The following is a 26,906-nucleotide window of genomic DNA, read 5'->3' as shown; positions in this document are numbered from 1 at the left end:
TGGTAGTCCCTCATCCTCACTTAGCCCACCAACCCTTAGGCAAAGGACAGGACTTCAAAGTGCACATTCCCAAGAGGTGGGCCCCAACCAAGATCCCAAATTATTGGCACCTGGGATCTCCAGTTAGGGGATTAGTACTTAACAACTTAACAACTAAAGATAATTTGAAAATATCATTTTATAGATATTTTTAAAGTAAATTTCAAGTATACAATCTTTAGCAAACTTTGTTTTGTTATTGTGTTGAGAAACAAGTATTCACTGTTTCTGGAAAAAGTTATGGTTTGAAGCGATGCAGGTGTTTAAGGGACTGCACAGGGTTAAGTGGACTCAGCAGGTGTAATAACTGGGAATTATGAAATCGTGTAGTAGTAGTAATAGGAGTAGCGGTAGTAACAGCTCTTATCTGTGAATGTTTGCCCTGTGCCAGGCTCTGCCCCTGGAGCCTTGTAAGCATTAGCCATGCCACGACGAAGTCGGAACTGTTCTGGCCATTTTATTGGTATGGAAACTGAAGTTTCTAGCTGAAATAACATCCAGAGTTATACAGAATCATTTCAGGCCAAGAGTCATAAAGATTCCCTTTCTTCTCTTTATGGGAATAAACAAGTTAAAGTATTAATAGAAATGTGGTACAGATTGAAATGAGGCGGGGTGGGGGATCCAGAAAGGTAAGTGGGTCGGTGGGTGCAGGGCAGGCGACAGAACAAAGGTAGTCCAAAACAGGGCAGAAAAAGTAACACGCTGGGTGGGGAACAATTTGCACGCACTGCTTTCAGCCTTTGACCACATAATCTTCTCTCCTCCCTCGGCAGCCGCCTTGCCAACAGTGGAGCAGATTGTTTTCGGAGGGCCCGCTGCCCTCAGTAGCAAAGAACCCCAGCCTTTTACTAGCACACAGGACAAAAAGAAACAAAAATCAGATTTGAAAGAACACCTTAGTTTGGGACAATGGCTAGACCAGGATGCGCGCGGGAAAGTGCCACTTTTAAACTTCCAGTTAAAAGAAACTCAGTCAAGAATTACAAAGTCCGAAAGCACCGCTGGGGGAGGGGCGAATAACTGAGATCTGGCCTCTGCACATTCAATCACACCGAGACAGCGGGGGCTCCCGCAGCCCTGGCTGCCTAAACACTGCGTTCCCTCGGGCCCTCACGGCAGAGCGCAGACACCGAGGGGAACGGTCGGGGCGGAGGCACGCTGCAGAGGGCAGGGCCACGGGAACAAATCAAGGAGCTCCGCGACGACAGAACGGTCTGTACAGCGGACTATGCTCACAGAAACCCAACCGGTTAACAGCCTCGCGGTAGCCGCGCCCGCCGCCGCTCGCCCCGCCCCCTGGCGTCCATTGGCTGTCAGCCCCCACTCCCGACCCGCAGCCTCTCACCTATTGGGCCAGACAGGACCTGGGGCGGGGTGCGGAAGTGAGGGACTGTAGGGAACCGAGAGCCCCTTTCAACGAGGGTGAAGAGGGAGGAGTAGGGGGAGGGTTTCCCGAGGAGGGGGCGGCCATGGCAGCTGCGCGGCGGCAACGGCGTCTACGACGGAGCGCGCGCCCGGCTTTGAATGAGCGGGTCTGGGACTGAGCCGGCGGAGCGCGAGCTTGGAGGAGCGACCGGCAGCGCGCGTGCGCGCCTTGAGTGCGCGCGCGGCCCGCGGCAGCTCGGAGCCTCCGCCGGGCGGGCGGGGAGGGGGAGGGGCAGGTGAGTGTGTGCGGCTCGCGCGCGCCCGCCCGCGAAGGGCTTCTCTTTCCCACCCCCTTCGCCACCCCGGCCTTGGGGTGTCCTCTGCCCTGCTCTGGTCAGCCCTCCTCTTCGCTCCGCACTTCCCACTCTCCCACCTTCCTTCTCGCCCCTCCAGCTGGTTTCCCCTTAGGGCCGCCTGCCATCCTGGGGACTGTTTCCGGGTCAGGGTGACCTCTCGGGAGAGGGAACCGCGACTGAAAGTGGGCCCCGGGCGCGCAGCTCTCACCATGCCGCACTCACGCGTGGGAGGTCGGCCCACGGGGTGCCGCCCGGGAAGCCCCCGAGACCCCGTGCCCGCCCCCCGCGGGGACAGTGGCCCTTGCTTTCCACCTCTCCTCCGCAGACCTTGCCGCTTCCTAGCAGATTTTCCCAAAATCCAAATCCCAGCCCACCTGGCGCCCACTTGGAGCAATTTACCGCGTTTCCTAAAACGCCACGGGCATGGCGTCTGATTGGGTAACCTGAAAACGCTCTTGTTTTTCTCATCTGTACAGTGGGTATGGTCTTGTTTTTCATCTGGCGAGTTCGGGTGGGTATTCTGAAGTTATCAAGCATTTTAGTTATGAAACTTCTTACTTTTGAGTCATTTGGAGACCTTCCTCAGCCTTTATCAGAGTGTCAGTGGTGTGAGGTGTTGGAGGGCCAGACCGAGCTGCCAGACGTGATCCAATGTGCCTCTTAGAACCTGCTCTCACCTTCCATTTCTGGTTCCCCTTAGCGGCTGCCAAACTTTCGTCTTTGAAATTTGAGTTCAAGTAAAATTTGTCTTTGGAGCCTGATATGACCTACTTCAGAGTCACAAACCTAGTTGAGAATATACAGTACTGTGTTAGATCATATGGTTTTTCAATGTTAATATTTAAAAAATTCGAAATGGATAATTTAAAAAATACAGCGATTGGTGACTCGTTTAATACAGGACAGAACGAACCAACATAGATTGTGGCTTGGCTTGTTTAACGAATTGAATTCGATGACTACTGACAGGATCTTGCCAGCAGTTTACGTGGCATTACTGGAAGGAAAGATAATTTAATTTTCCAGTTACTAATGCAGGATTTTTTTTTTTTTTTAATTTTAGGTGAATCGTTTTTGTTTGACATAGCTGAAGTGGCATTCCTGTTGATATCCTTAGAGATGTCATTTCTGCAAAAGCCCCAAGGATTGGTGGTTTCATGGTTCTGAAATTTATTCTGCTGTATCTAAAGTTTTTGTATTTTCCTAGTAATTTTTAAGGACATTTTAATTTTAAGATTAGATTATATTAGCTTTTTTTACTGATAGGAAGTATTTTGAAGAGACTGAAATGCAAGTTAGCCTAAGATGCTTGCTTACCAATTAGTAATTTCCAGGATTTCAATGATCAGACTGAGGCAGTGAGTATAAAATTAAAGGTTTCTCCAGTGGGATATGGTGTGGGGAGAGCTGGAACTTTGGATTCAGGCTCTTTAAATCCTGGGTGAATGAATCTGAGCTTCACTGTCATCTCATCTGTTCTTAAGATTCCAGTGAGGTGGGCCCTAGTCAGTCAGCTCAGTCACTTCTAGCGTCTTCCCAAAACCCCAGTGTGGGTTTGATCCTCAGCATCGGGACACATGGGAAGCAGTCACTGAATGCACAACTCAGTGGAACAAATGAATGTCTCTCAGTCTCCTAAAATCAATAATAAGAAGAAGAATAAATAAGATTCCTATGAGATGATAGAACATACATTGTCTAGAACAGCGCTATTCAACTGGTGTGCTGAAGGGGGCACACTGGTGCAACACAAGAATTTTTTTTTTTTTTTTTGGTATTTTTTTTCCGAAGCTGGAAATGATGCTCTGCCCATCTGGGACGTTGCTTTGTTGCAACCAGAGCCATTCTAGCGCCTGAGGCAGAGGCCATGGAGCCATCCTCAGTGCCCGGGCCAACTTTGCTCCAATGGAGCCTTGGCTGCAGGAGGGGAAGAGAGAGACAGAGAGGAAGGAGAGAGGGAGGGGTGGAGAAGCAGATGGGCGCTTCTCCTGTGTGCCCTGGCCGGGAATTGAACCCAGGACTCCTGCATGCCAGGCTGACGCTCTACTACTGAGCCAACCAGCCAGGGCCAACATAAGAATTTTTAAAACATGCATTGCCTGTTTAGTCAGGGTCATTGACCTTTTTTTCCCTTACATTGTCAGATAAAAAAGTGACAACAGCTAACACAATAGTTGTCTACCTTTTTTTTTTTTTGACATATCAGCAAAAATATATATTTTTGGTGCACTGCAGAATTTTAATAATTAGTTTATGTGTGCCATGAGATGAAAAAGTTTGAAAATCGCTGATCTAGCACAATGTCTTGAACATACTGAGTGCTCAAGGAATGTTGATTTCCCTGCCTACTATGTGCTTGGCAGTGGCTAAGCTCTAAAGTAACTAAACTGAGCAATATTGATGGGGCTCTGCCTTCCCTTGCATTGCCAAGGTTGAAACAATTGAGCAGTGAACACAGTTTCTCTACTAGGTCAGTAGTGTTTCCCATCACGCTCTAGAAACTGTTAGATAGTAGGTGCTAAACAAATGTCTTCTTGAACTGAGTTGAATTAGAACATTAAGAAAATACAAGTCCCAAATCAGTGTAACTGATCAAGTCAAGTGTTGCTTGATAGCTAACTTGATTGCATTTTTCCCATTTTAGTGCAACTGGTTGGAAAATATATCTTGGAAATTATAATACCATCACAGAATGTCTAAGAATGTTTATTAGTGAGGTATTCTTGGCTTTGATTAAATAGACCTAAGTTTGAATTGAAGTCAATGGATGTGGCTACATGAAAACATGCTTACTTTCTGTGCTTCAATTCTGTGAAATGAGAGCAGTAATATCTATCTCATAAGATGATTTTATGAGTTAGGTGTGATAATATTAGATTGTGCTTGGCAGATACTCCACAGAATAAGAAAATTCTTAATTGCTATGATGAGACTCTTATTCTGTTGTCAATAATAGATCCACTTTATTTTTCTGTTAGAACAACTGCAAATTTTATTTCCAGTTACCACTGAAGTCATTTAAGTGGAAAAATACTGAATAATGACACATGACTATTTGTAGCAAAGTGATGACTTGTTACCAAGCATCATATGAAATTTGTTCTCGGCTCTTCATTCATGTAGCGTAGTTCCCCCTTGCCTATGGGGGATGTGTTTCAAGACCCCCAGTGGATGCCTAAAACCACAGAAAGTTCTGAACTGTATATATCTTGTACATACATTTTTTTTCCTGTAATACATACCTACTTAATATACAGTTTTATTATATAAATTGGGTACGGTAAGAAATTAATAATAAAATAGAATATTTTTATCAGCATACAGTAATAAAAGTTATATGAATGTAACGTTAAGTAATATAAGAATTATTTGAACACAAGCACTGTGATATCAGGCCAGTCTATCATATTACTAAGATGACTACTAAGTGACTAGCAAGTAGAGTATACAGTGTGGATATGCTGGACAAAAGAATGATTCATGTTCTGGGTGGCAGGAAGCAAACAGCATGAGATTTCATTATGCTACTCAGAACGATGTACAATTTAAAATTTATAAATTGTTTATTTCTATAATTTTTCATTTAATGTTTTCAGACCACAGTTGACTATGGTAACTGGAACTGCAGAAAGCAGAACCACAAAGGGGGAACCACTGTATATCCTGAGACCCACTCCTCTCCCAGTTGTTAAATATTAATGGAATTTGGTTCTCTAGAAAATTACAAATAATCAGTACAAGATGATGGTATTAATGATTTTTTTAAAAGATTCTAATCAGAATCTGAAAACTTTCCTTAGTGATATAGCATTATTTTATTTATTTATTATTATTATTTTTTTTTTTTTTTAACAGACGGAGAGAGAGTCAGATAGAGGGACAGATAAGAACAGACAGGAAGGGAGAGAGATGAGAAGCATCAGTTCTTTGTTGTGGCACCTTAGTTGTTCATTGACTGCTTTCTCATATGTGCCTTGACCAGGGGGCTACAGCAGACCAAGTGACCCCTTGCTCAAGCCAGTGATCTTGGGCTTAAGCTGGTGAGCCTTCATCAAACCAGATGAGCCCATGCTCAAGCTGGTGACATCGAGGTGTTGAACCTGGGTCCTCCTCATTCCAGTCCAACTCTCTATCCACTGCACCACCGCCTTGTCAGGCCATAGTGTTATTTTAAATATCTTATTAGCATAGGTTGTTTTTAAGAGATTATACAATGTGTCTGTAAAGTAATGGTGCACTTTTGATGGTCACAGGAAAGCAACAAAAAATGATAGAAATGTGAAATCTGCACCAAATAAAAGGAAAACTCTCCCAGTTTCATACCTATCCAGTGCAGTTCAATGTGGGCTCACGCACAGATTTTTTAGGGCTCCTTAGGTAGCTATCCCGTATAGCCTCTACAGACTTGTCACTGACTGATGGCCTACCAGAAAGGGTTTTTCCACCAAACTGCCGGTTTTCTTCAACTGCTTATCCCACCGAGTAGTGTTATTCCTATGTGGTGGCGCTTCGTTATAAACATGCCAATATTCACGTTGCACTTTGGTCATGGATTTGAATTTAGTGAGCCACAGAACACACTGAACTTTCCTGTGTACCATCCACATCTCGACTGGTATGGCCGTTAGCTGCTCCGCTGTATACATGGTGTTACGTCATCATCTGTGCATGCGCACATGCTGCCACATCATCCTATAGAAACGGAGGATTTTCCTTTTATTTGGTGCAGATTTCACATTTCTGTCGTCTTTTGTTGCTTTCCTGTGACTGGTCAAAAGTGCACCATGACTTTACAGACACACTGTAATTGACATATAATCATACTAAACTGCACATAATTGAAGTCTACAGTTTTACCAGGTTTGATGAATATATACCTAAAAAGTCATCACCATAATCAAAATAGTGAATATATCTATAAATATAATAAAAAAACTAAGCATACCCATCATGTCCCTTCCCTTCCCTCCCTACTCCATCCGAGGGCACCACTGATTTACTTTGTCACTATAGATTTGTTTGTGTTTTGTAGAGTTTTTAAAAAATATGTGAAATCATATGGTATAGATTCTTTTTGTGTGGCTTTCAGGGTTACTCTTGAGAACTACCATACTACTGCTTGCAGTAGTAATTCATTCTTTTTTATGCTGAGCAATATTCTGTTGTAGGATTATCACACTTTCATTAGCCATTCACCTGTTGATCAATATTTGAATTGTTTCCAGTTTGGAGCTATTAAAAATAAAACTACTATCCAAGTACTAGTTTTTGTATGGTCATATGCTTTCATTTATGTTGGGTAAATTCCTGGGAGTAGAATGGCTAGGTCATTTGGTACATGTTTGTTTACCTTTGTAAGAAACTACTGTTTTCCAGAACGGCTGTACCACTTTACATTCCTCCTACCAGTGGGTGAGAGTTAGAGAGGCTCCACGTCCTCACTGGTACTTGAGGGCATTGTTTTTATGAGCCATTCTAACAGGTGTGTAATAATTTTTAACTGTGGGTTTAATGTGCATTTCTCTGATTAGTGATGTCTACCATTGTTTTCACATACTTATTTATCTTTTATAGCTTCTTTGGTGAAGTGTCTATTCAGACCTTCTGCCTATTTCTTAATTGGGTTTTTTTGTTTTCATACTGAGTTTTGAGAGATTCTTATATTTTCTGGATAGAAGCCAGAAATATGGATCAAATAAATGCTTTGCAAAGATTTACAAGCCCAGTCTGTGGCTTGTCTTTTCGTTCTCTTAACTGGTTTTGAATTGTAGAAGTTTTTAATTTTAATGAAGCCCATGCTCTGGGATCTATTTTTAGTCTTTTTATAAATGGTGTGAGATATGGATTGAAGTTTTGGTGGTTTTTTTTGCATATGGATATCCGAATTTTCTAGCTGTATTTGTTAAAAAGACTATCTCCACTGACCTGCCTTCCCATGTTTGTCAAATTTCTGTTGTTCCATCTGAATGTAGATCTATTTCTGTACTTTCCATTATAACAAGTCTTGAAACTGGTAGTATTAGCCCTTCTACTTTGTTGTTTTTCAGTATTGTTTTGGCTAATATAGGTCCCTTACACTTCCATCTGAATTTTAAAATTAATTTGTCAAGTTTAGAGGGTAAAAGGCTACTGAGATTTTTACTGATACTGCATTGAATTTATACTTAAATTTAGGGAGACTTGAATATCTTAACAATATTAAGTCTTTGAGCCCTAAAAGATCTTTTAAAGTTAATTCAGGTCTTTTAAATTTCTTTTAGCAATATTTTATAGCTTTCAGTATATAAGTCTTTCAATGGATTAGTCCCTAAGTATTTCTTTTTGAGTGTGCTAATAATTGTTTTACAGTTTTAATTTGTGATTGTTGCTAACATAAAAAATATAGTTGTTTATTGAGTTCCATTGAATTTTCTACATAGACAGTTTTATACTTCTTTTCCAATCTAGATGCCTTTTATTTTATTTTCTTGCTTGATTGCACAGGCCAGATCTTCCTTACACTGTTAAACAGAAATGACGAAAGCAGACATGCTTGTATTATAACCCCTGCCATTAATACTGTTGTGCATCATTGTTCAATAAGTACTTTTCAACTTAAATGATTTAAGTGGTAACTGGAAATAAAATTTCCAGTTTTTCCAACAGAAAAACAAAGTGGAACTACATATTATTGACAACAGAATAACATTCTCACCCTAGTAATGAAGAATTTTCTTATTCCAGAGAGTATTTGCTTTTGTGATTAATGAGAGAGAGGAACTAATATTCACTGACCAAGTACTGTGTTCCAAGCACTATCTAACATTACCTCACTTAAGTCATAAAATCATCTTATGAAATAGATATTATTGCTCTCATTTCACAGAAAGTATGTTTTCATGTTCCCACACCCATTGACTTCGATTCAAACCTAGGGCTATTTAACCAAAAGCCAAGACTACTTCACTGACAATAGATGTTCTTAGAAATTTGATGATGATACTATGATTTCCAAGATAGATTTTCCAACCAGTTGCACTGAAATGGGGAAAATGCAATCAAGTTCACGGTCAAGCAACATTAATTTCTTCTTTAATACACTGGTTGTTGAGTAGCATGTTGTTTAGTCTTATGTATTTGCATTTTTCCAGGTTTCTTCCTGTAATTGATTTCTATTTTCATGTTTTTGTGGTCAGAAAAGATGCTTGATATGATATCAGTTCTTTTGAGTTAATTAAGACTTTGTGGTCTAATATATGATCTATTCTGGAAAATGCTCCATGTGTACTTGTAAAAAATGTGTAGTCTGAATTTTTTGGATGAAATGTTCTACATATGTCTGTTAAGTCAGTTTGGTTTAATATAACTTTTAAGGCCATTTTCTTACAATTTTTTCTATGTGGATGATCCATTGATGTGAGTGAGGTATTAAAGTAATTTATTACTGTATTACTATGGATATCTCCCTTCATGACCATTAATAATTGCATGTATTTTAGTGCTATGTTGGGTGCATAGATATTTACAATTGATATATCCTCTTCTTGTATTGATTGCTTTATTGTCTTTTTTTTACATTTTTATTTCAAAGTCTATTTTGTCTAATATGAGTATTGCTACTCTAGCTTTCTTTTCATTTCTCTAATGGAATATCTTTTTCTATTCCTTCATTCTCATTCTGTATGTGCCTCAATTTGAAGCTAATTTCCAGTAAGGAGCATAGATGGGTCATGTTTTTTAATCTATTCTGCCACCCTATATGTCTTTTTACTGGAGCATTTAATCTATTTACATAAAGGTGTGGGTTTATTTCTGGGTTCTCTGTTCTAGTTCATTGATCTATATGCCTGTTCTTATGCCAGTACCAGGCTGTTTTGAGTACAATGGCCTTGCAGTATAACTTGATATCAGGAAGTGTGATACCTCCCACTTTATTCTTCTTTTTCAAGATTGCTGAGGCTATTCAAGTTCTTTTTTTGGTTCCATATAAATTTTTGGAATATGTTTTCTTTATCTTTGAAGTAAACTCATTGATATTTTAATTGGTATTGCATTGAATGCTTTGGGTAATATAGACATTTTAATGATGTTTATTCTTCCTATCCATGAACACGGTATATGCTTCCACTTATTTGTATCTTCCTTGATTTCTTTTATCAATGTTTTATCATTTTCCAGGTACAAGTCTTTAATCTCCTTGGTTAAATTTATTCCTAGGTACTTTATTTTTTTTGGTTGTAATAGTGAAGGGAATTGTTTCCTTAATTTCTCTTTCTGACAGTTCATTGTTGGTGTATAAAAATGCCTCTGATTTCCGTGTATTAATTTCATATCCTGCCACCTTGCTGAATTCATTTATCAGGTCCAGTAGTTTTTTGACTGAGACTTTAGGGTTTTCTATATATAGTATTATATCATCTACAAATAATGATAGTTTTACTATTTCTTTTTCTTGTCTGATTACAGTGGCTAGGACTTCCAGAACTATGTTGAATAAGAGTGGTGAAAGGGGGCACCCCTGCCTTGTTCCTGATCTTAAGGGGATTGCTTTTAATTTTTGCCCATTGATTATGATGTTGGCTGTGGGTTTGTCATAGATAGCGTTTATCATGTTGAGGTATGTTCCCTGTATTCCCACTTTGCTGAGAGTTTTGATCATAAATGGGTGCTGAATTTTATCAGATGCTTTTTCTGCATCTATTAAAATTATCTTGCGGTTTTTCTCCTTCCTTTTGTTTATGTGATGAGTCACATTGATTGATTTACAAATATTGTACCATCCTTGCCTCCCCAGAATAAATCCCACTTGATCATGATGTATGATTTTTTTCATATATTGCTGGATCTGATTTGCTAATATTTTGTTGAGGATTTTAGCATCTAAATTCATCAGGGATATTGGCCTGTAATTTTCTTTGTGTTCTCTTTGCCTGGTTTTGGAATCAGAATTATGCTCACCTCATAAAAAGAGCTTGGAAGTCTTCCTTCGTCTTGAATTTTTTGAAATAGCTTGAGAAGGATGGGAATTAGTTCTTTTTTGAATATTTGGTAGAATTCACCTGTGAAGCCATCTGGTCCAGGGCTTTTGTTTGTTGGGAGTTTTTTTCTACCTCATTTGTTGTAATCGGTCTGTTTAGATTTTCTGATTCTTTCAGATTGATTTTTGAAAGATTATATGTTTCAAGAAATTTGTCCATTTTACCTAGGTTGTCTAAATAATTTTTTTTGGCATACAGTTCTTCATAGTATTTTCTTACAATATTTTATATTTCTGTTGTGTCAGTTGTTATTTCTCCACTCTCTAATTTTATTTATTTGAGTCCTCTTTTTTTTTTGGTGAGTCTAGTTAAAGGTTCATCAATCTTGCTTACCCTTTCAAAGAACCAGCTCCTGGTTTCATTGATTCTCTGTATTGTTTCTTTAGCCTCTATGTCATTTATTTCCATTCTGATCTTTATTATTTCCTTCCTTCTACTAGCTCTGGGCTTTACTTGCTGTTCTTTTTTTAGTTCTTTTAGATGCAGGGTTAAGTTGTTTATTTGAGCTTTTTCTAGCTTTTTAAGGTATGCCTGTAGTGCTATGAACTTCTCTCTCAGTACTGCTTTTGCTGTGTCCTATATATTTTGAGTTGTTGTATGCTCATTATCATTCATTTCTAGGAATCTTTTTATTCTTTGATCTCATTGTTAACCCATTCAATATTTAATAACATGCTGTTTAGTTTCCATGTGTTTGAGTATTTTTTCAGTTTTTCTGTTGTGGTTGATTTCTAGTTTCATGCCATTGTGATCAGAGAAAGTGCTTGATATGATTTCAATTTTTTTAAATTGTTGAGACCGCTTTTGTGCCCTAACATGTGGTCTATCCTAGAGATTGTATCATGAGCACTTGAAAAGAATGTATATTCTGTTGCTTTAGGGTGAAAGATTCTGAAAATATCTATTAAATACATTTGATCTAGTGTGTCCTTTAAGTCTGCTGTTTCTTTGTTAATTTTCTTTCTTGAGGATCTATCTAGTGATGTTAGTGGGGTATTAAAATCCCCTACTATTATAGTATTGCTGTTGATCTCGCCCTTTATATCTAACAAAGTTTGCTTTATATATTTAGGTGCTCCTATATTAGGTGCATAGATATTTATAATGGTTATATCTTCCTGTTGGATTGCTCCCTTTATCATTATGTAGTGTCCTTCTTTATCCCTTACTATAGGGCCTTTGTTTTAAAGTCCATTTTGTCTGATATAAGTATTGGTACCCAAGCTTTTTTTTTCATTTCTATTTGCCTGAAATATTTTTTCCATCCTTTTACCTTCAGTCAATATGTATCTTTTGTTTTGAGGTGTGTCTCTTGTAGATAGCATATGTATGGGTCCTATTTTCTTATCCACGCAGCTACCCTATGTCTTTTGATTGGATCATTTAATCCATTTACATTTACATTTAATTGATATGTAGTTGTTTATTGCCATTTTATTCTTTAAAGTTATATTCCTCTTTTACTATATTCTTTTTCCTTTTTGTTCTGTTTACAACAGGCCCCTTAACATTTCTTGCAGCATTGGTTTGGTTGTGATGAATTCCTTGTGGGGTTTTTTTTTGGTCTGGGAAGCTTTTTATTTCTCCTTCAGTTTTAAACAATAGCCTTGCTGGATAAAGAAATCTTGTTTGTAGGCTCTTGTTCTGCATTACTTTGAATATTTCTTGCCATTCCCTCTAGCCTCAAGTGTTTCTGTTGAGAAGTCAGATGTCATCCTTATGGGGGCTCCTTTGTAGGTGATAGCCTTTTTTTCTCTAGCAGCTTTTAATATTTTCTCTTTATCTCTTAGCTTTGGTATTTTAATTATGATGTGTCTTGGTGTAGATTTCTTTGGGTTTCTCTTTAATGGAGTTCTCTGTGCTTCTTGAACTTGTGTGACTTTTTCCTTCATCAATTTAGGGAAGTTTTCAGCTATGATTTCATTGAACAAGGTCTCTATCCCTTGTTCTTTCTCTTCTTCAGGAACAGCTTTGATGCAGATGTTTCTCTTGAGCTTGTCACAGAGCTCTCTTAGTTTCCTCAGATTTTTTTTAGCCTCTTTTCTTTTTGCTGCTCCACTTCCATGTTTTCATTTATCTTGTCTTCTAAATCGCTGATTCGATCCTCTGCTTCATCCAGCCTGCTTTTAATTGCTTGTAGTGTAGTTTTCATTTCTGATATTGTATTTGTCATTTCTGACTCGTTCTTCTTTATTATTTCAATGTCCTTTTTGATACTTGTTATCTCTTTATGTGTTTATTGTGCCCATCCGTTGTTGTTCTAAGATCTTTCAGCATTCTAATAATCATTATTTTAAACTCTGCATCTGGTAGTTTGCGTATTTCCATCTCACTCAGTTCATTTTCTGGAGGTTTCTCTTGTTGGTTCATTTGGATTGCACTTCTTTGTCTTCTCATTTTGTCTATGTATACCCTCCTTTTTTGGGTGTGTTGTTTGTAGAGCTGGCTAAGTCTAGGGTTGGTGTTGTCTGCCTCTAATTTTCAATTGTGTTATTTCTAGGTCTTCTTGGGTTGCCATCAGCTGTTGTTTGTAATCTGCTGTCAGATTTGGCTTTTCTAGTAGAGCCTCTTTGAAGTCTTCAAAAAATTGTAAGTTAGTGAAATGTGGCTTCAGATGAAGGGGAGTCTGGGAAGCAGGACAGGACAGGTGGCAGGGCCTAAGCAAGGATGTGGTCTCGGCGGGAGTCCAGTCTCAACCTGATCTCACAGGAGCTCTGGGGCACAAACGGAAACTTAGTGTTGCCCTGGTTTTTCTGCTTGATCCCTTTGTTCAGGATGCAAAAGGCTCAGGGCAATGTAGGTGGGAACAGCTGTGGTGATTTTTGTAGGTAAGCCAAAGCCCAGGAATAGAGTTCCCACCCACCCTATGAAAGTGGAGGGAAACTTAAAAAATGGTGCTCACTGGCTCCTCTGACCACAGAGTTCCTGCAGCTCCCTAAGGGCTCCCATGGCTTCCAGCCTTCTCTAGTTTGTCTCTTTTTCTTGTTGTTTAGAAGCTGTTTATTCAGCCCTGAGTTCTACAGGAGTAATTGTCTGAATGTGTGTATATTTGAGTTTACTCTGGGAGGAGGTCAAGTGAGTTTAGCATTTTGCACCAGCATTATCCTGGACCTCCCATGATTTACATTTTAATTTTAAATTTACTGTGCTATGTTTGTGGTTTATAAAGAAAAGTAAAAAATATGCCTGGTTTTCACAGCTTATAATAGGTCTTTTAAGCTTGACTTCAGAACAGGAGCAAAGCTTATGAAAGCACCTTAATGCATTTATTTTTGTGCCCTTTTCACAGGTTTTGATCCCCACCATGGCTGTCACACAATTTCGGTTATTTAAAGTTTGCACCTGTTTAGCAACTATATTTTCATTCCTAAAGAGATTAATATGCAGGTAAACAAATTTTATGTTCAAGTTGATCTGTTTATCTTCTTTCTGATTAGATTCCTCATAACTATAAAATAGCAGGACAGACTATTTTAAGCTAAATATTTTGATTGCAGTATTTATTCACTAAACTCTGGTATTTCTAAATATTTTTCTCCACTTCAGATATTTTTTCTTTAAAATTCTTACACATTTTCCATTAAAATAATATTTCTAGTACTATAGAATATCAGAAATAGCAAACCAATTTTCATTATTAAAATTATCAGAGGGTTTTTATGTATACAATAGTTTCATTATCAGAATGTCTTAAGATGGTTAGGTGGAATCAGGCATAGATATTTCTTTATAGACTATAATATGAATGTTATTTTTATATTTTAAAAACATTAGCAGAGAAACCCCAGGCAAAATAGCTTTTTGTTTTTTTTTTTTAGTTTAAGTCATATGTAGGAATGTGCAGGTAGCCTAGGGCAGATACGTCATTCTGCTTCCACCATCCAGAGACAGCAGGAGTTCCTTTTATCTTGTCACACTCTCTACCCTAGACCTGTAGTTTCTAAACTGTGTGCTAAGGCATTTCAGGGCTTCTCATTAAACTCACAGGAGTGCCACAGAATAGTCTCAGTTTTCTAGCAAAACAATGAATGTAATAGTTAATATCTTTTAAACACTGCACAAACCACTAGTTCAAGCTTTTATATTTGCAACATTAGCTCCTGTACTATTACTTTTGCTGATGTTCTTGAATGTTTAAGATAAGTTTTTGTCTATTTGTATTTATGGTGACTTATCTTTGCAAAGCCTATATTTTAGGTTGTAATTAAAAGCAAATACTGAACCAAAAGTAATGTAGAATAGAAAATAGAGGGAGGTGGTATCCATTTGTATTCCAAAGCTTGAGAAGTTGTGCAGTGTCCAATAGGCATGCACATTCCATTAGTAAGTAATTGTGGTTAAGAATAAAATGATTTTTAATTGATACATATTATTTTTTCTAATGGCTACTAAGCAGTTACATCACATGTAAGTGTTAAATTATTTGGGTCTGCCTGTACAGAGATGGGCAAAAGTAAGATTACACTTACAAGTATGTGAAGCAGTTTATTACTGTATTATTAATTATTGAATTATTTTCCATACAAACAACTATAAACCTACTTTGGCCTCTCCTGTATAATCATTGGAACTGTTGGACAATTCTTTTGGCCTAAGAATACTGTCACAAAGTACTGGTACATTAAGAGTAGGGTAGAGTAAAAGAGGAATTAGAGGGCAGTCAGTTCTCTTTCTTAATGGACATGATTTACAAGTTGCACTAAACAATTCTGTTCTCAGCCTTACTGTCCAGAGCTTAGTAATATATGGCTATCTAGCTGCAAGGGAGGCTAGGAATGTATTCTCTAGCAAAATGACCATTTTAGATATATAGCTACTAAAACTCTGAGAATTAAGTGGCATTGAATTTATTGTTAGAATTAGAGTGGTCTGGGAGTTAAAAAGAGAGAGAGAGAGATTGAAGATATGGCAGCGGAAATGAGCAGAGATGATTGCTGGAGGAGAGGCCAGTAAGTAATGGGAAATTCAGGTGTTTGTTGAAATCACCCACAAAGAGGACAGGATTTGGAAAGTAGGAGTAAGTCCTCAAAATTATTTAGAATATGAGGATAATGGCCAGAAATTCACTAGGTAAGGCAGGATAAGAAAGGATATTAATTGCCAAAAGGCCAGAGGTTAAAAGAACTAGCTATGTTAACAGTACTTAAAATTATAGTCATTTTTCTCTTTGAATCTGTACTTTTGAAAACTTCTACTGAGGATAGATTACTTTTAGCATAAGAAATTGCATTTGAGCCTGACCTGTGATGGCGCAGTGGATAAAGTGTCAACCTGGAATGCTGAGGTCGCCGGTTTGAAACCCGGCCTTGCCTGGTCAAGGCCCATACAAGAAGCAACTACAAGTTGGTGCTCCCTACTCTTCCCCTCCATTTCTCTCTCTTCTCTCTCTAAAACCAAGAAATAAAATCGTAAATTGCATTTGATTAAAAAATATTAAGGACATTTCTATTGTCACGTAAATTTGTATTGTCAATATAAATATACTTAGGATTGATTGTTCAGTTTTTAAGAAAACTTACCCTTTTTTAGAAAAAAAGCTTCTCTTAAGTATCAGAAGGAACCTAGATTATATGTTCTGCAATACCAAGTTTATGTTATAAATTTAGTAGTAGACTATTACTTTTCTATTTATCCTTTAAACAAAGAATGATTTCTAATCTTGTAATAAAAATAGCTGACTTTAGCAATTAGATTGAAGTAGATGCTTTCTTTATAGATTATACAAAATGAAGCAAGTGACTGATCATTCATAAAAGCTACCTTTTTTTAATGTCTTGTTATATAGAGGTTAGGTAATTCCAACTAGACTCATGATAGATTTAACATTGAAAATCATGGTCTACAAGGTTCCATAGCCCATGCTTTTCACATCTGAATTATAATAGCTATCTTGTTTAATATAGAACTTTCCATATTAATCCTTAAAACTTACCAGTTACAGTTTAGTTCAACCCAGTGGTTTTCAAACCTTTTACTGGCTTAGTAGGTAATCTTACCAAGAAATCAAAACGTAAACAAAAGCTAAGTATGGTTAAAGGCGTAGGTGACCCAGAGCTTCTCCAGCAGTACTCAGCAATCTAAGCGGCATGATTTGAAACCACTTTGCATTTTGCTTTTGGCTTTTTATTCCTCCTGAGTTTGTCTATGATCCTGAGTCCCAAGCCAAAAAGCAGTTCTATTTTATGGTCCAAGATTATAAAAACATTTATAAGCTACCTGATGCATGCTTTTGTTTCATATCTTAATGAGTGACTGTTAATTATTGTAGTAAATAATTCTAAAATTGGAAATAATCTTTTATAAGCCTTAAGTTACTGTTCATAGTGCTTTTACCTATGCTTTTTTTGGTGGTTCTTGAAATAGATTATTTCATTTTTGTTACAGATCTGGCAGAGGACGGAAATTAAGTGGAGACCAAATAACTTTGCCAACTACAGTTGATTATTCATCAGTTCCAAAACAGGTAGTTGTTTTTTAAGGTTGAATAAATGTTCCAGAACCATATTTTTCAGGCTAGATTGCAGACCATTTTGTATGTCACAAAATTAATTGAAAGTTGGTCTTAATTATTGTTGTTACATATTTTGATTCTGAAAGTTTTATTTGGTTATTTTATTTTCCATATTTTTGCTGAGATTTTTTTATTTTATTGTCTTCAAGAGCGCTTGCTATGGCTTATTGGAGCATTTCTATAATGGTTATTTTAAAGTCTTAGCTAATTTCAACATTTATACCACCTTGAGGCTGGCATCTGTGGTTTGATTTTTCCATGTGAGTTGAGGTTTCTTGATTCTCCCTGTGCTGAATAATTTGGGGGTTTTAAATTTATTTTATAGATATTTTGAATATGTTTGAGACTCTTGTTTAAGTCTTCTCCAGGAGGTTAATATTACTTATCAGGCTGTCTACCTGGTGAAGCCTCAGTGCAACATACAGTCCTCCTTTGGTGGACTGTAGTTCTAATGTCAGTGCAATTCTACAAGCATTTCCTTTTTATTTTCTTAATGGATAGAACAGGACATCTAACTCAGAGTAAAAGTAAGTATTTTTTTAAACCTCTGCTGTAGTTTTGGTATGTGAAATTAGATTTATATTTCCCTACTGGTCAAAAAAGTTTGAAAACTAATGTTTTAGCAAGCCCATTTTTAAAAAATAAACACTGAATGGGATAATTCATTCATTAGGATCTCCCTGTATGGCTGACGTTATTGATCAATTAAATTTAGACAGATGTTGAAGAGTGGACTTCCTGGGATGAAGATGCACCCACGAGTGTAAAGATTGAAGGGGGGAATGGGAATGGGGCAACACAACAAAACGCCTTGGAACAACTGGAACCGGACTATTTTAAGGACATGACTCCAACTATAAGGAAAACTCAGAAAGTATGTTAAACATTTGTGCTTTCAGCAATTAAACTATTAAACTGCTTTTTAGATTCGTGTAGTTAAAATTAGGCAGTATAATTGGTATTGTTAGAAAATTTATTTCTAATTATTAATTAATTTGTTGTGTCTGTCATGTTAAAGATGAAGTTTATATAGTCAAGTGGTCTAGACACATATCTAGTAATTTATACACCTTTTAAAATTATATCTAAACACTTATTGACATTCTTCTATGTATCAGAGTCTAGACTACAGTCCCTGCTGTAGAGGCTAAACTGAATAATATAGAATTCTTATCTTAAAAGAGTTCACTTTTAGTGATATCTACAATCTGATAAGTGCTTTTGTTTGTAACCTTTATAAAACTGATGCCAGGCTCTGAGAACTTAGAGCAATTGAGGGTTTGTGTTAGTTATCCATACTTTATTTAATCCCTTTGGAATTAAATGTGATGATCATTTAAAGATACAGTGAATTACTGGGAAAAGAACAATAGCTGAGTATTTTTCTTTTTTAAATCGTATAGTGCATATACTTAAAAATTTTTTTTAATCATAGACTGTAGAAGAGCTTATAATAAACAGCAGCAGACTTCTGCCCTATCACTCTTCATAGGCCCAGAAGCAGCCACTCATAACTATTTCTGTTTGGGCTTCTAGTGCATTTCATCATACCCATGTATATATATATATCTAATGCTTATATTGCTGTGTCTTGATGTGTCATTCACAGACGTTGTCTATTGACTTCATAATACAGTAAATGAGGGCTTATTTCATATCCTTCTTCCCTCTTTCAAATTTTATGTTATTATTTCAATCTACCTAACTCGTCACTCTGCTATTTAAAAAACATACACACACTTAAAGTTTCATTTATTGTTCACTCAAGCATGGAAAGTATTTCTTATTAATATACTTTATCAAATGAGGACCTTGTCTACCTTCCCACCAGTTTCAACTGCATATTTATTTTTACATTTTCAAGGCTGGGATCACAGTTGTTTTTGCTGAGTTGTTCAGATGTCTTGTGCTAAAAGCAGTAAGTTGTGTATTTCTCAAGGAGTTTGTTAGTGTCTTAGTATTTTGGAAGCATAGTGCTGTTCTTAATAGTAACCCGGTCTATTATAATAGTGCCTTAATAAATTAATGAGAATGAAATGCTTTTAAGTTACAAATTGATACTCCTGGCTTGAAAGAGTTAATGTCTTCATAGATATCCACATGCACACAGAGCTGGTTATACTTTTGCTGGGACACAATGCATGTTCCTGTTTCATACCATGGCGGGAAGTGCCGGATTACATTTTTGGGACTGGTCTCTAGGAAAGAAATTAGGGAAGGGGAGTGAGGAAATTTTATTTATTTATTTATTTATTTAAGTGAAGTACCATGTTCCTCATTATTTAACTGATTTGTGTGATAATTGCCTGGGAATTTTGGTACATTTTATAAACTTAAATTTTTTTTTTACATTGTAAATTTTAAAATAAGAAAGGTTGAACATATTATAAATAATTATAAAATTTCTTGGTGCATTAATTATTTTGTCTGTTTTTAGATAGTGATATATAAAATATTGCTATTATTTTATTTCAATTAATCTTCCAGATTGTTATTAAGAAGAGAGAACCGTTAAACTACAGCATCCCAGATGGTAGCACCGGCTTCTCCAGCAGATTAGCAGCTACTCAAGATATGCCGTTTATTCATCAATCAGTAAGTACGTTACTGGTATCGCAGCAGGGTGGTTTTCATTCTGTTTTCTTTAAAACAGTGAGGTTAGTCTGGAGTTTTGCTCTTCTTGTCCTTTATGAGATTATAAATGACATCAGATACGAACATCCGAGTCCTGTTGTACATATGAAAGATAAGAGACAAAACGTTATCTGTAGTAATGGCGGACTGGGTGGAAAGGGTAAAGGGATTAAGCAAAAACCAAACTCATTTGGTACAGACAGGGTAAAGTGGGGGTATACGGGATGGAGAAGGACTTGCCTTGGGGTGGTGAACACAGAGTACACTATACAGATGTGTGTTACAGACTTGTGCCCCTGAAACCTGTGTAGTTTTATTAATGTCATTCTAATAAACTCAATAAAAAATTGTTTTAAATTATGACCTGTAAAGAGATTATCACTGTCATTTAAATGTAATAGCAGGTTATTTTTGAGTTATGAATTGTTTCCCTTGTAGTTTATATTTACCTTTAAAGTGTGATTTGACTTTAAATGTGTGACCTAAATGCAACACCATTAAGGATAAAAGTAATGAGGAAAGTCTATTACTGGTTCTCAACCTTGAAAACATATCAGAATCACGTTTGAACTTTTTAAAAGCACCAAGTTCCAGACCTAAGCTTGAACATGCTTTGATTGATTATTGCTTAGTAATTATTGATCGTATGAGTCATCTATTGTTATATCACAACCCCACACTTAGTTGCTTAAAGCAACAGTAAACATTGGTCTTGTACAGTTTATGTGGGTCAGGAATCCAGGGGAGACTAAACTGGGTGATTCTGGCTCAGGGTTTCTAATGAGTTTCCAGATAGGTCGTTAGCTGGGGCCGTAGTCATCTGAAGGCTTGACCAGAATTGGAAGATTCATTTCAAAGGTGGTTCACTTACATGCCGGAAAAATTAATGCTGATTGCTCTCACAAAGCCTCAGTTCCCTGCAATAGGCCTCTCCATGGGACTGCTTGAGTTTCCTTATGATGTAACTGCTGACTTTCCCACAAGAGATCCCTGAGAAGAAGTGAGCATGCAGGGGTGAAGTCACATGCCTGTTTATGACTTAGTCTTATAAGTGACTCCCTGTCACCTACACATTCTTTTATTCATTGGAATCTAGTCTCTAAATTTAGCTGACATGCAAAGGGAGAAGAATTAAGCTCCGCTTCTTAAAAGGAGTATCAAAGAAGTTGGAGGCATAGTTTTAAACCATCACATCTGTTTGTCCATCTATTACATTTGTTTAAACTGCTCAGATGCTTCTGAGGCCTTTCTCTCCATAGGATTCATGTTTTTGTTTGTTTGCTTTTGTGTTTTGTTTTTTGTATTTTTCTGAAGTGAGAAGCAGAGGCAGAGACAGACTCCCATATGCACCCTACTGGGATCTACCCGGCATGCCCACCCACTAGGGGGCAATGCTCTGTCCATCTGGGGCATTACTTCATTACAAGCAGAGCCAGTCTAAGGCCTGAGTTGGAAGCCATGGAGCCATCCTCAGTGCCTAAGCCAACTTTGCTCCAGTGGAGCCTTGGCTGGGGGAGCGGAAGAGTGAGAGAAAGAGAAAAAAGAGAGGGAGGGTAGAGAACAGATGAGTGCTTCTCCTGTGTGCTCTGGTCGGGAATCAAACCCGGGACTTCCACACACTGGGCCGGCACTCTACCACTGAGCCAACTGGCCAGGGCAGGGGACCCATGTTTATATATGCTTTTTATTCATTGACAAAATCTCTTTCCTGGTGCCAGGCACTATGCTAGGTGCTAGTAATGTAATGGAAAGTAAGCAAAATGGGCAGGGGCCTTTCCTTGGAAGAACGCATTCTTGTGAGGAAGATTCACTGTTAACTAGATGATCACACACATAAATACTACAGATTTTGATAACTCCTCTCAAGGTTCATGATACTATGATAGCACAACAGCACCATAGATATTCTCTAAAACATAACACTAGAATGTGTAACATTTTATATTTTGAAATTGTGAGCATTATTCATACATGTATATGCTCCATATTGGTAAAGTTCAGACCTCCCCAATGAAATACAGAAATATTCTGATAAAGAGGACATTTTGCCCAATTTGTCATTTTTGCCTAGGACCCATCAGTAAGTGGCACTGAGAAACCTATCCATGATGACTGCTGCTGCGAAAACCTCGGTCCTTCCAGGTCGTGCGCCAGCGCAGTCGTTCAGCCAGGCCTCTCTAATCCAGTCTTCTCTGTCCCCACCTCGACCCCCACTCCTACCTCCTACTGAAAAGAGAAACAGAAAGGATTGTTTTCTTCTTTTCCATTATAAACTAAAGTAGACAAAAAAGAGAAGTTAATGTTAAAGGAGTATTTTTTTTTTTTGTATTTTTCTGAAGTTGGAAACGGGGAAGGAGCCAGACAGACTCCCGCATGTGCCCGACCAGGATCCACCCGGCACACCCACCAGGGGGCGATGCTCTGCCCATCTGGGGCATTGCTCTGTTGCAACCAGAGCCATTCTAGCGCCTGAGGCAGAGGCCAGGGCCAGGAGTATTTTTTAAAGCAAAATAGGACAAAAACTGGACCTGCCCAGGACTGTTGAGTACTGAAAGTCACACGTCACAGGAACCTCTCAGTTCCAGGCAGACCACGGGCCAACACAGAGCAGTGACGGGTCTGGGCTGTTTTATAGATGCTCTTACTGCTGAGGGGGAAAGAATGGCTCTTTACTATTGTACTTTTGTTTCGTTTTTTATTGTAGCCGGAACTAGGTGACTTAGAGACCTGGCAGGAGAACACCAATGCCTGGGAGGAGGAGGAGGACGCAGCCTGGCAAGCAGAAGAAGTGCTGAGGTACTTGAGTAGCATTGGTGCTGCAGCCTGGACAGGGGGGCGTATTTGTTCAGTTACACGGAAGGTCGGGAAAGCTTATTCAGGCTCTGGCTGGGTAGCTCAGTTGGTTAGAGCATCGTTCCAATGCACCTAGGTAGCAGGTTTGATCCGGGGTCAGGGCACATGCAGGAAGCAACCAATGATTGCAGAACTAAGTGGAACAACAAATTGATGCTTCTCTTTCTCTCGTTTTCTTTCTCTCTCATTCAATAAACTTAGGGAAAAAAAAGAAAGCTTCTTCTGGCAAATGTTACTTATTTTCTCATTCTCATTTGAATCTTAGATGATATGGGTTATTTTCTTTGAATTTCAGACTACATATGCTATTTTATATGATGAAAACCTCACAGAAAGCAAGAATTTAAAGCATTATAGAAGCAGAAGAATTTATTAATGGCAGAGAAGATCTTTTACATGTATATACTATATGTACTGTATACTTTATACTTTGTTCCCTGTAAAATGTACTTATCTCTTAAAATGTCCTACTGTGAAATGTGAGTCACCACTATATTTTCTCCAGGTCAAATATTACACTGTTATTTTTGTTCCTCCATGGTCTAGCATGGTGCCTAGTCCCTCAAGTTTTAATTAAAATAACTTACATAGTGTATGGCCAGCAGCTGCAGCCATCACAGCCAGGCCTGTGCAGGTTCCCATTAGATTCAGACGGAAAAGAAACTGCAGAGTCGAAAACTGGTGGGCCGTTCCTTTATTCCCGCCGCGCACCCGGCCAGTGAGTGCAACACACGCGGGGCACCAAAACACACCCACACATTCTCTGGTTCCTCAACGGGGAGAATTTTGTCCGGTTTTTCCTAGAAGCAAAGGCCCCCACCAGTTCAGTCACCTCTGGTTCCCCATCTGCACCCCTTCTCCTCTCTGCACAAACTCTGCAAAAACATGCCTTCCTTTTCCTCCTTAAAACATTTTGGCGTGAAAACCCCTCCTCCAGGACACATTAGCGATAAAACCCTTCCCAAGCAGGACAGTGATCAGCAGCCTCACCTGGCAGTGCAGTTTACCTGGGCAGCAGCCATTTTTAACAATAAAAGTGAGCAAAGTCAAATAACACAAATTTTACAAACTTATTTGCCCAACACATATCATTGTACATTTATGTGTGTGTCTTATTAATGTCCTCAAAAGCCCTGTAAGGTAGATGATGTAAGTCAGGTACAGCCCATTCATTCTACAGAAAAGAAAATAGACTGGAAGTTTTCAAGTTTATTTTCGGTGATTTTTCTTATTTCTTTGTTTTTGTGAGCAATAAACTTAATTCTCACTACTTTTAGATTAGGTCAAACAGTAAAAAGAAAATATACCATAAGAGTTTGTGATTATCATCACTGATGAAAACTCAGATATTTAAATGTATCTAGATTACTTTTGCATTTTGAAAGATGATATAATAAAATACAGCTAAGTTTTTATTTTACAAGATTGTTTTTATAATGGGGTAGAAAATGAATTGCCCTTTATCTCACAATTTTAACAAAATTGATTTCATTTTTGTATTTTCCTTTCCTGTATCAACAAATTACTGTTACTCTGAACAACCAGCAGAGGGTGCAGTTAAATAACTGGGAGGCATGAGTGACTCCCTTTTTTGGTGTTGTCCTTGTTTTCAGCATTTTTTCCCCCACAGTAAGGGGTACATTTTAAATATTTATAGAGTTTTAAATATTTAGTTTCTATTTGATCATTATTCAATATAAAGGAAATATTTTTAAAATTCTTAATGGCAGCATTTATATTATATGGATCATCAACACAGATAACCATCTGTTTTTACTCTGTTTTAGATAAATCATAGATATTGAAGTCTGAGTATTTTAGAACATTTCTGGGATTCTAGTACTGATTTGTGTTATTAACCACAAGGATAAAGGAAAGGGCTGTTCATTTTGCCTCCAGCAATCTCAGTGACAGCACAGTAGATCTCTTTCCCGCCGTATCTTCATGTAACCAGAATGAAACAAGACCAGAAAACCCGAGCTTGGTGTTTTACATGATACGACAGCCTGTGCATAGTACAGGGAGTGTATAAGTGAGTTACACACATGCTTCATGCTGCAGGTTGCATAAGGCGAGCCACAGAGACGAGCTCCATCTGCTGTTACTGTCCCTGAGAGGACACTGAGACTTACAAAAGTGTGTCCATACTCCACGGCCTCCACCTCAGCCTACTTCCCATTGCCACTATCGTCCTACCACTACTGGAATCAATTCATTAAGAAAGAAGACTTTGGTACTATAGTAATTTCAGACATGTATCGGGAAAGGAAAAATATATTTTGTCTGAAGCAATCTCTAAGTTTCCTCTTGTGCCAGAAACATTAGTTGTTGATGTTTGTATTTCAGTTACTGACCGGGTCAAGGCTTGGTTATCTTACTTGCTTGTAACCTAGCCAGCCTTTTACAATTCTTTTCTTATCTCCCTCTGTACCCAGGGCACTATGGCTTTTATAGTGCAGAGTATCAGCTCTGCTTGAAAGTGGGAAGAGCTAGTAAAAAGTAGATTTTTAAAAACTATTCTTTGGTGATGATCAATGTTGCCTACAAGTCTCTACTTTCTTGAATTATGCTCATTTATAACTCTCAGTTATAAGTATGACTGAGACTTAAATATAAATTTCACTCACTGTGGTCAGCTTGCTGTCCCATATATAGGTAATCCACACTAGATTTTTGTGTATATAACCTACTGTTGCCTGTGCCATGCCCAGCAGTGACCTACAGCTTTCTTCCTCAATCTTGCATGTTTTTTATTTTCTCATGCTATAAGTCTTCAGATCTAGGACAACTTCTGTTCCTTTCCTTAGGTCTGTTTTATCACCCACTTCCACTCGCATGATGTGTAATAAGTAAATACCCACCATTCTGCCCCATTATTAGTAGAACTGGTCAAATGTTAATCCTTAAATAGAAATCTAGCTTCTAGTTGGAAGGCATATGTGGGTTTTTTTTTCAATGTTTGTTTATTGATTTTAGAGGGAGATGAAGGGATAGAGAGAGAGAGAGAGAGAGAGAGGAACATTAGTCTGTTCCTGTATGTGCCCTGACAGGGGATCAAACTGACAACCTCTTTGCTTCGGGATGACGGTCTAACCAACTGAGCTGTCTGGCCAGGGCTTTTTTCTTTTTTGTTATTCTTCCTATGCATGTTCTTGACATTCTTTGCTGACTGTTTTTTAACTATTATAATAATGAGATTGAGTCCTCGATACCAGACTTTCCTCAGTGGCATCCAGAAACAGATGTGGGCCAATGGAAGTAGAGTTTCTGTGAAAATATTGTGAAGGATGGGGGTCAGTAGATGTGGTTTCTTATCCTTGTTCTTAAACTATGACTTTGGTCAAGTCACTTAGCTTTTGTGCCTCGTTTTAGTTGTTTGTAAAATGTAGATCACATACCTCTTTTAATTTTTAAGTCACGTTCTAAGGATTAAAAGAAATACTGTTTTTGAAAAATCTTTGAAATTTTCAAAGCAGTGCAAAGCATGAAGACTTTTTACTTAGGTGTGATGCTGGGGAAAGGCACCGCTCTTTCTTTCTGGAATGTGTTTGCCGCTTTTCCTGTGCAGCATTTTCCAAAAGTAAAATGAGACGTTTCTTTCCAGGCAGCAGAAGATAGCAGACAGAGAAAAGAGAGCTGCAGAACAGCAGAGGAAGAAGATGGAAAAGGAAGCCCAGCGGCTGATGAAGAAGGAACAGAACAAAATCGGTGTGAAGCTTTCCTAACAGATGTGCCTCCCCCGTCACAGGGCCAGCAGGAGAGCAGGGAGCCACAGCCAGGCGGGGTTTGCTGGCTCTGTTTCCAGAGCGCAGACACTGCTTCATTTGACTGCAGTCATGAGGCCATTCCGAACACCGGGATTCTGTCAGAGCATCTTGAACTTCTGGTGATTCAGACTCAAAAGAACAAAAAAGACTTAAGAGACAATATTTTCTTCAACATGCCCCAATGTAAAACAGTTGTTTGCTGTAGAGAAATGATTACAAATGGAATATACCAGTACCTCTTCAAGCTAATGTTTCTAGCTGAATAAATGGGTGTAAATAATTTTACAGTGCAAAAGAACTCTGCTGTCTATAATGCTTTCCTGCAATGTGCATAAAGATAAAATAAATAATTTTAAATATT

The 26,906-nt window shown here is 38.1% G+C and overlaps 1 protein-coding gene across 3 annotated transcripts; it reads left to right on the top strand.

Moving 5' to 3' along the window:
• Positions 1-1,436: 1,436 nt before the first annotated feature.
• Positions 1,437-26,906, top strand: EBAG9 (estrogen receptor binding site associated antigen 9). 3 transcript variants are annotated; one of them, XM_066265806.1, is made up of 7 exons: positions 1,437-1,703; positions 14,070-14,167; positions 17,165-17,243; positions 18,007-18,165; positions 19,779-19,886; positions 22,630-22,721; positions 26,383-26,906. In XM_066265806.1, exons 2-7 carry the CDS (start codon positions 14,085-14,087, stop codon positions 26,501-26,503), a joined length of 642 nt encoding a protein of 213 aa, XP_066121903.1. In that variant the 5' UTR covers positions 1,437-1,703; positions 14,070-14,084; the 3' UTR covers positions 26,504-26,906. The 3 variants fall into 3 exon arrangements, with proteins under 3 accessions (XP_066121903.1, XP_066121902.1, XP_066121904.1); XM_066265805.1 differs by lacking the exon at positions 1,437-1,703 and adding an exon at positions 2,186-2,274; XM_066265807.1 differs by lacking the exon at positions 1,437-1,703 and adding an exon at positions 13,279-13,369.

The sequence above is a fragment of the Saccopteryx bilineata genome, chromosome 3, assembly GCF_036850765.1.
Source record: "Saccopteryx bilineata isolate mSacBil1 chromosome 3, mSacBil1_pri_phased_curated, whole genome shotgun sequence".
Classification (NCBI taxonomy): Eukaryota; Metazoa; Chordata; class Mammalia; order Chiroptera; family Emballonuridae; genus Saccopteryx; species Saccopteryx bilineata.
This window is presented reverse-complemented; position numbering and strand designations above follow the sequence as displayed.